Below are 13,233 nucleotides of genomic sequence, written 5' to 3' on the forward strand. Positions count from 1 at the left end.
CGGTTTAACTATACACACAGATGCGAGAGGAGAAACTACTTCTACTTGTTGTTAGCTATGTGCCAAGTTTTCACTGATGCATGAAATCTACAACACCGAACTGTAATTCAAAGTGTCGACTGATGGATTTGTTGCAGAACTAGTAACAATGAAAATAACTTCGAAGACTTGCTAAAATTTGAATATTTAAATATACGTCTCTTTAAAAATTTAAAGAACCAAGAATACGAACTTCAAAAGTTCAAAAATATGAACATTCTTATATTTGAAATGTTCGAAAATTTGTAAAAATTGTAAAATTCAAATTTCAAAACTATTTTAATTTGAAAGTAATGGCAAAATTAGTATTCAAATAACTGAGCACGCATCACTATTTCTAAAACACTACTAAATTATACCCATCCCCAATTGAAAATATTTCTGTTGAGTATAATCGATGAGTTTCATGTCCAAAGAATAGAGCAACATATCTCCCCTTTGGTAACACAAATCCCCGTCTCCCGACAAATACCAGAAGGCTAAAATAATGTCTACAGTGAAGACTAAACGCTCAACAGCTCTCCGCCAAACAAACGGTGCTCTAGCATGCCGTATCTCTCGCGGCGAGTCTCTATTTTTGTCGCACCTCTCGGGAATCCCGAAGAGCCGGTCGCGGAAATAAGCGACGCGGACGGACATAAGGTGGATGATTAACGAGACAGAGAGGATAAAAGCCTTGTGCTGCGGGAACACGGCTGCGTTTCGCCGGTTTTAACGAGGCGATCTCGAAAGGCTCCCTCCCTGGCCCTCTGGGAAAACGCGCAGTATTTTCGAGTCAGCTCGCCGCGGCACGGACGCGCAATAATCTCGAAAATGTTTACTAGCTGGCGGCGGATTCCCCGCGCGAAACGATTTCCTTTAAACACTCCGACTGGCTACCGGTTTATCGAACCAAGCGAAACGACTTCTCGGAACGCGGCGACGAAAGTGGCCGCGCCGCTTCCTCGCCCGCTCACGATCCTCCTCGAAGCTTCGTTCCTTGTCGTCGAGTCATCGTCGCAAATGTTTATTCGTCCGTGTACACGGGACAAACTTATCCTGGCGCTTAATGACTTCGGCAAACACGCGCGACGCTAACCGACGCGCGGCCCGCGCTGGCACGAACGAGCGAATCGCCGAGGGACGACAAAAACGAGCGTTGAGAAAGACAGTTCTCGCGTCGAGCGGGAAATTGGTGCACGAGAGATCTTAGGGGGCGATGCTGGCGCGAGGAGAGACGGCTGCGATGGCTTCTCGGGTCACCAGGGGTTACGAGCAGGGCGAAACTCTTACCTGTTTGTGCATCTCCACGTTCAGGCCGTACGACATCTCGTAATACTGCAACAGAGAAAGATTGATTCTGTGAGGATGGTAATTGAGCAGCAAATAATGAGGGTACTTTGTAGGGTAATTATCAGGGCTTAACACTTGGTCAGCCGCAATGAAATTTAGGTATACCTATATCAGACGTAGATGTAGGTACTCCAAAAGAGGAAGCAATGCGTTGATACCTAAACCTTCTTCGATTTATTGTATATTTCTAAGAATTCAAGAAATACAATATTTTCAAATTGAATACTGGCAAAGATTCATTAAAACCTGTTCATTACGCACACTTAATGTCGAGTCCACAGTGCAAAGAACTGTTTGCGAACACTTTTCGAGTAGCTCGCAAGCAGTTTGCGAATGAAAACAGCAGCGTGTCCACATTGAAGCTCGTGAACTGCTTTCGAACACTTGTAGTGTCGTAAACGCTTTGATGTGCCGCTTCCCGAGCGAACAGTGCTCGCAGTTCGCTGAGGAGCTCGGTCTTTACTGTTCAGTGTTCGCAAAAATGTCTACGTTACTGAGGAACACAGTTCGCGAGCTGTTCGCCAACACAAGTGTGGACTCGACATAAGGCGCTTTCCTCATCAAACCGATTCCAATCTCAAGCCACACGTCAGAAAGACCTCGCTCGTTAGCAGAGCCAAAATATCGCAACGCTAAACTTGGCAGAGTTCTTACGTCAATGACACAGACAATGGGGTGCCCGAAAGGTTTCGGGGCCAAAGCAATAGCTCCCCCCTTCCCCACTCGGTTCGTTACCGCGACGGTCGGGGAAATCCGGCAGAGTTCTCGATGCAAAGCGCCTTTCATCGGCTATCAACGGGACGGTCGTTAGCAAGACCGTGAAGAGGCAGTCATAATTGCGGTAAACGACCATTTTACCGAAGCGACCGTTTTGTAGCGTCATTACTTAACAGTCAACTCTGGCCTCGTCTCGGCCGGTGGTCATTTAGCATCCGCGGCGCAGCGCGCGGAGAGCGACGGTCTCTTCACCGTCGGCAATTTAACATCATTTGCCAGATTTGTCCGTGTCTTGCTTCGTTATTTCGACGTTTTTTCATCCCGCTGTCAGGCTGCTCGCCTTCTCTCCGTCGCGTCATTAACATGCTGGCTACCATTAATCTCGGGAACGAGGTAAACCTGGCTGGAACCGTATCTCCTCGCTTCCTCGGGCTTCTATCCCCGCGACGGTATGCAGGCTTTCCGCGGTAACGCGTTATTAATTATCGTTAATCGCGATAAACTTAATCGAACCTAGCCGAGAATACTCGAGGGACCGAGGATAGGGCGGGAAGAGGACGCGGGTTTGCGGGTAATACTCTGGAGAGCGAAGCAGAGAACGGAAGAGCCGGAGAGAGGTGGTCACATAGCGGGGGGGGGAGAGAGAGAGAGAGAGAGAGAGAGAGAGAGAGAGAGATGGAGCGGAGAGGGAGGTGAAGGGTAGCAGAGAACGCGTGCAACACGCTCGAGAGCCAGGTACAGGTTCTTAATTTTACGGGCCATTAGCCCCGTAATTACACGGGCGAATTAATTGCGTCGTAAGTAAGTTATTCCACCCGAGGGAGAAGGGGTGAGACGGGGTGGGAGCGAGCCACCGACGGAAAGGACGGATGGGAGGAAGGAAGGACGGAAGAGGAGCGGAGGAAGAGGGCGAGCCGACAGAGGCGAAGAGGGCAGGAGGCAGAGGTTGTTAAGATCAACTGCAGCAGGAACCGGCAGCGACGATCACCGACGGGCACCGGCAGCCAGCCCTTAGCAGTAGCGCACTCTGGACCAACTTCCGCGACTCATTATGGCTTGCACAACAAATTAACGTGGCGGGCCTCGACCCCTGCGCGCACGGCCGTCCTTAACGTGGCGCTTGTTAATGAACTCGACAAAGAGAACGAGAAAAAGCACGCGATCTCCCTCGATTCGCCACCGACCGCCCTCTCCTGCCCCTTATTCTCCCTCTCTTGCCCTCTCTTGCCCTCTCTTGCCCTCTCCCGCGCCCTCCCATGCCGCTCCGCCTTGGCTCCGACACCCCGCCGAGATTGTACTCTGTACACGTCGTTTAAGCGAGTTAACAAGCGGTCTTTTGTTAGAGACCTGGCCTTTTTTACTGCCGCCCGGGTACTATTGCTCCAACAGCTCCCCGAGAGAGATCTTGTTAGAGGAAGGGATAAACGATCGGGCCAAGGCGTGGCGAAGCTGTAATTCCGCTCTGACAAATTTTTATTGACCGCCCGAGCGAACGCGCTGGAAATCGATCCGCCCTACCACCGAGACGATTCTCGCGGAGGAACGCGCCGATGCGTTGATGAGAGGTGAGAAGCGAAACCACGGGGAAAGAAGACGGAGGGTTGTTTTGGATTGGTGGGGTCAATGGTCCTCCACCTAGTTCCTTCCTAGTTTCTAGTGGGAAATGCTTTGCGAAATCGGGGACAGAGTATTGCTTCTGTGGATTTCGTATAGTATTACGCCTCTAATTATTGATAGGGAGTTGATGGATAATATAGTGACTGATTTAGTGGAGACTAAACTTTATACACAGACTCGAAAATCTTTGAATCCTCCACCATATACTCAAAGATTTAAAACCTTCGAATTACAGAAACTTACATAAAAGTTCATATGCAACTTTTTGCTGCCGAGTTATTCTACTTCGAGTCAAGTGCCACTGAACCGCAGCAGGTATTTATAAATCAACCCTCTTCATCCAAAATTCATAACCTCAACTCTAGAAGGTCCACAAAAGCCTGTTATATTTGATCTCAATGTAAAAGAAGGAATTTCAGGCGAACAAGAATTCCACCGCGTTCGAGTATAGCATCCACGACAACGTCCGCGAAATTTAGTATAGTTTAGAGAGAAACAATGCGTTTAGCGCACGGTACACGCAATAATAATGTCTCGGGGGCAAGGAAATCTACATTCCGCGGTGACACGAATTATGAGACAGGACGTGTCTTAGGGACTTGCTGTACTCGGTACACAGTTCGTGCCGATAAATCTTCAGGCTCCTCTCTCTCTCCCCTTTTGTGGCGACTTCCTTCGGCGGTGGCGGCGGCCGTGTCGGCTCGTTCGCTTGATTAATCGTGTTTAAACTAGTCGCCTCCGCGCCAATTAAGACTGTACAACGTTCGCCGGTGCAAGAAGAGCAAGAAGGACCGAGGGGACACTCCCTCTGCTCGTATCTCGAGCCAGCGCGCAGAAAAACAGGACCGTCCCCGTGCGCCAGAGGCGAAACGGCCAACAGCACTGCCAGCCACGCTGGGGACAACAATAAATTAGTATCGGGACCGATGCACGCCTCGAACAAGACGCTGCATTCACTGACTCGACTGGGCACGTTCGTACAGTCCGTTCCATTTTAATCGAGATGGGTGAACGCCTCTGACATTATTGGCGAGGTACTTTCGGAGAAGTTAATTTAACTTTTTTGTGTGATTGCAGTGATATGGAGATATCAAGATTATCGTTCTCTCTATATTTATGGATAGGTATAGAAATGCGTATTTGTGAAATATAGAATGAAATAGACGACAATATTAAAAACAGAAATTGCGAACATACATTTCATCATATTTCAATAATACATCAAGCCCCAAAATCTCGTTCAGAAAATTTCCACGAGCTTCAAAAATCACAAAAAAGCCATTATACCACAGATAAAGCCACCTATCGATACAGAGACCAGAGCGGGAGAAAGATAGGGGTTAACAATAATTAACGAGGCATCGGCGATTCCTTTTGCCCGCCATTTCGCAACGGTCCTGGTGAACGATAGCCACAATATCAGCGTCGATTAATTATGTCACCGAGTTCCCGATAACCCTTCCCCACCCTTGCTCACTTGCGCGCCGCGGGGGCACGTACGCGGCCCTATTCCGCGGGGGTTAACTGCTGGGTATTTACCATGAAAACACCCGCCGATAAATCCCGTCTTGCATGCGGCGTGGCAACGCGCGGCTCGGATTTCCTCGCGGGACACGCGGGATCAGGTATAATTAGACTGGTTTACGCTGGTCGATCGTACTGGAAAGTACTTGGGTCCAAGTCAATCGGGGCAACTGCTAACGTTATCCTTCCACGTTGCTCACGCTCCGCCGCCTATGACTCGTCCCCTTCCAGGTTCCCTCAGCAGGTCAAGATTAAAGGAGGTGTTTGGGGAGGGAGACTATAGTCCTGGGCCTGAGCCTCTTGTACCCTTAGCTACTATAGTATGTCTGTGAGTCCGTTTCTAATTTTTATTCATCTGTATTTCCCTTCTTGCATGATTTATCACGCTATGGACCTTTCAATTGGTTAGTTATAGAATTTACATTATTAAATTCTGTCTCTTGATGATTTCACTATTATAAAAGAGGATCCCAAGAATTAGCTTAACATTTTCTTCGTTACTGTTTCGTTTTACTCGTGTAGATTCTACAATGTTTTGAGAACTTTTTTTTCCAAAATAGTGTAGCGAGTGTATGATGTTAAATGACGTTTTTCAATAAAATTGTCTTTACTTTGGACCAAAGAATTAAAACAGTCCTTTGTAAAATCTTCTAAAAACTACTATCTAATATAGCATCAACTCCATCCCTCCCTTTTTTATATCAAAAGTGTCATAAATCGTAGCCCAACCCCATGCCTCACAAAACCTTAATCCAACCCTGACTCCCACGCCCCTGAGCACCGTCGTTAGGCGTTGTTCCCAACTACGCCAGTATCGATTGAGAACCACTGGCCTCTTAGAGTCATTAGCTATGCACAGTAGGTGCGCAAGATAAATATACGGGTACACGTGCACACGCGGGCCTGCGGCTACGGGCACAGTCGCGGGGGTAAATGTGTACGCGCTCGCGCGGTTGCACTCGCGCGCGCGCTCACGCTCGGCGTAACAGGCCAATGTAAAGTCGGTGCGGCGAGGATGCAATTAATGCTAAGAAGCCGAGGTGGTTTAGCGGTCGAGCGAGCATGATTATCCTGGATACGGAAAACGAGGGAAACTGGGAGTAAAAGGGAGGAAGGGGGTGAGAGAGGAAGTAGAGACTGGGGTGGTTGGAGAGAGATGGGGAACACGGAGTTAACCGGAATTAGTGTTACGGAATGGTGATTCCTTACCATCACGTAATGTCGTTGAATCTCGATCTTCTCCGTGGCCAGTTTCTCGCACTCGAGTTTCAACCTGCGAACAGAGAGAAGAAAGAAATGGCTTGGATTAAACGGTGCTGGTAATATTCCTTTTCCTCGCACCCCTTTCGCTCCCTGCCCCCCGAGCGCGCTGCATTATCGAGCTGAATACAGTAAGAGCCGTATTTGACTCTAGAAATTCTCGCGTGACGACCTTTGCGTTTAACGAATCACCGTCGCGATGATATTAATTATCGAGGGATATTTATGCCTGGCACGGTTTTTTGTAATGGATCGCAATTGGCACTTTGCGTGTGTGTTTCACTTTATTTGGTCCTTAAACCTGGAGCCTTGCTTTGTAACGAGTTGCGGTCGAGAGAAGAATTATGCTCCAAGTGTTGGAGCAGGTGTTGCCGCGTGGTTGAGCTTAATGAAGAAGAAGTCAATAGGATCGTTAACGGGAACTGAACCATTAATTTACATGGTGGTAATTATTTAATGTCACCCAGCAAGGTTTTTAGTGAGAAAGGGACATGTGTTCTCGAGGCTACTGGTGAAACTTGTGGTAAGAAGGGAACAAGTATTCGATAGTAAGATAGAGGTACAAATTTATCGTGTGCTATTTATAAATAATGTTAAAAGTTGAAAAATTGATATCTTATACCTTTGAACACCAAGAAGTGAAACAAATATTTATCGAACAAATAAAATAAATCTCCAATTATCTAGCATAATAAATATGTACCTCGATCCAAATATTTCAATTACACAGCAACGCTAACTCCAAATTACCCTCACCTAATCCAAACACTAACATTAAACTCACATCCTTCCTCGTCTGCGCGTAATCGCCTCCCGATAAACAGGTTCCCCAGATAACGCATCGCAGTCATTTCTCACGAATCGATGCTTCCAATTTCCGATAAAACCAGTACAAACAAAAGCCTCTAACATCTCTCCAAGTCGCCCCTTATCTCGCTATCAAATAAAACTCGCTGAGCCCAGATTCTGACGTCAATCCCTCATCCCTACAATCCCGTTCTGCCTTTAATCTCCGCGCTCTATCTAAAAGACCTCCAGACGCCTGGAAAAAATCTAGCAAAGTATGTACTCGAAGCGCACTCGATGTATAAAGCCACGGCTCGACCGAAACACCTGTTCTGAAAGTGCCATACAAAATACATCCGTGAAACTCTTGTCTCCCGCGGCTCGAGCACACTATTTTCACCCCCCGTCGCTTTTTACGACCTCGCCACGTTCCTTTCAGCCGCGACACATCGACGTCATCGACTGGGAAACCGTGCCGTCTACGTCTGCGAACTTCAAAGACTGCTAACGGGAAAAAGGAGAGAAGTGCATGCAGAGAAACAGAGAAAGAGGCGAGAGAGGCGAGAGAGGCCGAAGGAAATAGCTGGAAACTTCCGGCAGGGGAAGTTCCACGTAGGAACAATGAAAGTTTCGATCCCGAGGCGCGCTGAAAAATGCAGCGACGGCAGCGAAGCCGAGGCTTCCTTAATTCCGTATTCGCGACGGCTACAGTTGCACGGGTGTCATTACGCGTCTGCCAATAGCCACGCTGGTCGTAAATCACTTATGGCTTTCGCGGATCGCGTGCAGCCGAGGGAAGCAGCTGCGCGAGTTCCCAGGCTCTTTCGATTCGCGCGCGACGTGTACCTGTCGGCCGCGTACAACCTCTCCTGGACAAAAGGGGAGAACGAAGGTAGAAGCGGCGGCGAGCAGGTGCCGCGGCCAATCGCTTCACGACACCGCGCTTCTTATACGGCCGATTTAATAAACTTATTCTGAACGCAGACCTTCCTCGGATCCGCTGCCGAGGCTTATTTTAATATTAATTCCATGGCTTCTTGCGGAAAAAGGGACTTCAAAAAGGGACTTGAAAAAGAGGATGAAGGATGTGGAGGCTTCGCAGGGGGAGCGTGTTTTTATGAGATGCTTTGAATACCGAGTGTCTAAGGTGAAACGATTTTGGTTGAAATTTGCGGTGGAACTTTTTATAGATTCTCTGTTATTTTGAACTAGGGGGGACTGGGAAACAAGAAGAGGTAGATGATTAGTTTGGTGGTCCTTTTTAGGGTGTAAATAGTCGACGAATGTTGAAATTAGAGGCTTGCTTTACTTACGCGTGACACTGATTCTGAAGGAAGTTGAATTCTTCCTTGATTCTGTCGCAGGATTCTCCGACTGTGAATTTTATTTGCTGCCCGGGTTGTGGTGGACCCTGGAACAAATGTAGGAACATATGTTAGCGAAAAATATTAACAAAAAATATTTATAATCAACAATTATTCTTAAATATCCCTGACGCATAGGTGGATCACAGGATTCTAAACAGGTTACCATTATTCAGAGAAAAAGAATTTTCCTTTCTATTCATTTCCTCAAGAATCTTACTTTTTATTCTCTGATTCTCACATGTCTTTTATTTTTATAAGAATCGAACTGAGTTAGATACTATGAACATGAATTGACTCCAGAAACTTATTCCACGCTATAAATTCCCCAGTGACAAATGACCCTATACTGAGCAAATACTATAATGTGTATTTTCCAAAACTTAAAAAATCATTCCCACCTTTCAACCAATACTCTGAACACGAAGAACTCATATCTATCAAAGGAAACACTGTCACATCCACTGTTCCTCGCAAAATCTTTAAATAGTTTCCCTCCCAGACGCGTCAACTCCCCCGTCGATGGCGTAACGTCGAGAAGTGTTGAACCGATTGAGCCATAAAAAGAAGACGCGCTCGGCGAATACGCGTCACTGCGTCCGAGGCGTAATTAATTTCAGCCAGCTGTTCCAGCGTGAAGGAGGGCAGGAATGGATGCAGGAAGTAATGCGTTTGCCGATTCGCGGCTTGTCGGGGCGAGGGGGGAAGCAAGGGGTAGACAGACAGGCGTAGCGAAGAGGCGTTCGTGAGGTGAGAGGCGAGTAGACGGTAAACAGTGGAAGACATCTAAACGCCATCGGCAATCGTGCACGCGTGGATGGGCTCGCGATGTAACGCACGTAACAGAACGCGATAACAAGATTGCTGCTGGCAGGTGAACCTCCCCTTCCCTCTGGGGACTCGGATTCCAAACGATCCAACTCGCTCGAGGAAATTCTACTCTTTCGAAAGTACGCTGATTCGCGATCATGATGTATAAGGGATGTTCTACGGGGAATCGCTGAACGCGTTGGACTGTGAAGTGATGTGAACTTCGACTGGGAATTAGTAGCAGTGAATCGGGAACTGTATATCTAAGGAAGTTAGAGAATTAATATTTGGAGAATGTATAGTTATAGAATTAGTTGAATTTATCCTGTGACAAATTCGATTCGATTTTCTATTAATTTTTTATGTTGAATATTTAGTCGATTTCGAACTGCTATTAGTTGTCTTTTCTCTTTTTCAATATTCCTTATAATCGGCTCTTAACGAGAATATGCTTCCATTAATGTAGAGTATTAAGCTGATTTGGAGCGAAAGATATTGCAATCGATACGAACTTAATTTCAGGTATTATGTATTGGGCACTCAGGCGAATATTTAAAGAGGCTTCGATTATGTATGGGAGGAATACGTACGGAGTGGTTTAATTGGTCGATATTCGAAACAGATTGTGAGGCAGCGAGGACGACCTTTTGAATGATTGATTGAGTTAGGTTTTGTGTAGTGATCGACATGTATAATGAATGATTCTCCAGTGCGATGTTCGATATAACTACATAACTTGTAGGCCTGGGTTAAGAAATACTCTTTGACGTGTATCGATACCGAAATGTTCTTTCATATCAATGCTTTGATGGTTACACATCAGGAAGACATATTAAGGAAGGCAATTATATTCCTCTCATATTTCTACTACAATTTTATTATGAATGATTTTCTTATATAACCTTTCAATCATTATGAAGTGTATACGAACGATTTAACTTACAATTAGAATCGTCTCCTTTCTGATGATATCGCTCATGTGCTGCAAAAATGACAACTCTAAATTTTGCTGCGTCCAAATTATTAAGTAGTACAGAAAAGACAGGTTCTTGATATGTATATAGATATTCAAATTTTCAAATATTTAAATATTCAAAATTTCAAGTATTCGAATTTTCAAATTTTTAAATATTCAAATATTCAAAATTCAAATATTCAAATATTCAAATTTTCAAAAAATCTTTGATTTTTTTTTTAATTATAACTATCCCTATAGCACCAAAAGGGCAACACATGTAACTTCTCAAGTGTTAGATACACCTCAACGAAAAATCCCTCACTTTATCAAAAAGAATTCCAACAACCAAACCTACTCCAAAAATGGTTCCCAAAGCAAGACCGAGGAATGCATCGGCAGAGTATATTCCCATCAGAAATCAGCCGCAGAATTCGCAGTCGAAACATTTGCATTCCCCGCCAGGACACCCAGTATAGTGTTCTCGTTCGTTACATCGCACAGCGTGCGCACACGATTACACGGGGCGTACAGTCCAGCGGGGGCCAGCCGGGTGTATAGTCAACACGATATCTCGACTGACTGCAACGGCTCGCAGAGAGAGAGCAAGTGTTAATTACATGTTTGCGGTGTCCGCGAGGATTACACACTACAACCGAAACTATGAACTTGCGAGAGAGAGGTGCGGTGCCGCGACCACACGCGCGCCAATGCACGTGTGCGTGCGTGGCAACGCCAGCAAGTGCACGTGGATGCCCCATCGGCCGTGCACGCGTGTGAATGGTCAAAGAGGGTGGCGGCGGTCCCTCTGTTAACTACGTTCCCAGCCCTGCCTACGCGAGCCTCGTCCTTCGGCCGACCTGTAGATCGTGTCGGATACTGCAACAACCAGAGTCACGTTAACCGAACAGAGTCGCTGGTGTCTCTCTGCTGGACTCGTGGAAATCGATAGACGAGTCGACCAGCCTGAAACTACGGTTCCAGGGAAGATAACTCGTCACAGATTTGGATCTGTTGAATTTCGCTTGGGTTATTTTGAAATGGGTACATACATACTTGTATGTTTGTGCATATCTACTTGTACGTCTGTGTTTTCAAGTATCTAATATTCATTTTATGAAGAAATAATATCTGTAACATGTAACACCTAGGGTAAGAGTGCCAATTACTGTGTGCAGATCGATTATTGTACCCTTTTTTTATTTTCACATACTTGTAACAAGATTTAGGACTACTGAAGAAAAAGTACTTTTATTAACTCAAAATATATTTTACTTTTGAGGGGTACAGTAATTGGTTAACATAAAGTAATTGACACTCTTACTTTATGTGATTATATGCAGTTGTTGAAGGATGAAATTTTCTTCTTTGCAGTGGTAAAGTATTTTAAGCACGAGGGATATAGGAAAATTCTATAGTAGTCAACTCGTGAAATATTCATACTGTTTTATATAGAGAAAGTAGGATTCATGTATGGAATTTGCAAGTTTGTGTTTTGCAATTCATGTGAATTTTTTGGTGGCTAAATATAAGACAAGGATAAGAATCGGTGCTCTACACAGAAAATTCTAATATCAGCTGCATATTCTCATATCCTTGCCGGGTGCACTCTTTCTGAATTCTCAATTGCACTTCAACCTTGCAACCACTAGCTATGGACTGGTAGTAGACGTTCTCTCTTATCAAATGACTAAGCTTTATGATTCATATAGTCTGCGTTGTTATACGATGTTGGAACTATGTCTTAGCAACTATTATATCTATGACATGCCTTGTTATTTAAGACCACGATTTTACTTTGTAATTTCTGCGGTAAGAGTAACACACTGTATGAAATTCATAGTCTATTATTCACATTCACTCTGAGACGTAGGTAATATTTACAATGTTGCGCAATCTCATAGCCAACACTTTGCAAATCTATAACGATTCCATAATTTAATAGCAGTATCACTATCGAAGCATTTGAATTTTTAAAAATACTGGTAGCAATTTTTAAAGTATTCTAAAACCTTTAAATTATTAGCCTTCTGCAAATGGAACCATTTAACGTCAAATTAATTCATATACCTTTCTCAAATAATTACGAATTTTAAATATTTGCACATTATACCTTTACATCTATAGATTTAGTAAATCCATTAATTCTGCGGCGTTTAAAATTCTTCTACACAATAACAATTCGAGATTAGAGAGTCTCGGCCGAATGATTTCGAAAAGTAGACAAGCTGAGGGTAACAAGGTGGAGGTATTTCAGACCCAGCTGCCAACAGCTGACATCTGCCAAGTACTTTAATCTGTCATTTTCCCGCTCAATGCGCAACGAAACATAAATCAGATTACTAGAGGCGGATACTCTTCATCTGCAGAAAAGCCAGCGCTTTAATCGCCGTCAATTACTCCACGTGGCTCGACAACCGCCCATAAATCTCGGCCTCTTCGCCCGAATCGGTCCGATCGGCCGCGTCGGGTTCGATAATTCGCGAAACTCGGTTGATTGCCTCGCCGACGGAATGAAAACAAAAAGGTTTGCCGATTAATCAGCGTCTGCATCTTGGTGCCGCCAGAACTTCTTCTAGCCAAGTATCCACTGCCTCTTTTTCCCCCTCTCCCTCCTTTTTCTATCCCTGGTTGTCGAGGGGACGAGAGAAGAGGAGGGAGAGAAGAAATAAGGAGCATCGTCGGGGAACAAGAAGGAAGAAGGCTAGCAACCGAGAGTTATCTCGGGTTAAGCTAGAAGTGCATCGGGTACCTCCTGACCTCGATCACAATCGAGCCGTTGTAATCGAATGAACCTGGAGAATGAGAGAGATCAGTTCCTGCCCCCCA

The 13,233-nt window shown here is 45.3% G+C and overlaps 1 protein-coding gene across 3 annotated transcripts in view; it reads right to left on the minus strand.

Moving 5' to 3' along the window:
- The window catches only part of LOC143176946 (protein groucho), a 59,929-nt gene that overhangs the window by 22,336 nt on the left and 24,360 nt on the right, over nucleotides 1–13,233 (minus strand). For 2 of the 3 annotated variants that reach the window (XM_076374623.1, XM_076374622.1), the window contains exons 2-4: nucleotides 8,589–8,686; nucleotides 6,439–6,502; nucleotides 1,312–1,356 (exon numbers count right to left, since the gene is read on the minus strand). In XM_076374623.1, the coding sequence (XP_076230738.1) occupies nucleotides 1,312–1,356; nucleotides 6,439–6,502; nucleotides 8,589–8,686 (207 nt within the window). Of the gene's footprint in view, nucleotides 1–1,311; nucleotides 1,357–1,476; nucleotides 1,574–6,438; nucleotides 6,503–8,588; nucleotides 8,687–13,233 lie in introns of those variants that run through there. The other variant, XM_076374624.1, reaches the window with a different exon arrangement.

The sequence above is a fragment of the Calliopsis andreniformis genome, chromosome 3 (genome assembly GCF_051401765.1).
Source record: "Calliopsis andreniformis isolate RMS-2024a chromosome 3, iyCalAndr_principal, whole genome shotgun sequence".
NCBI lineage: Eukaryota > Metazoa > Arthropoda > Insecta > Hymenoptera > Andrenidae > Calliopsis > Calliopsis andreniformis.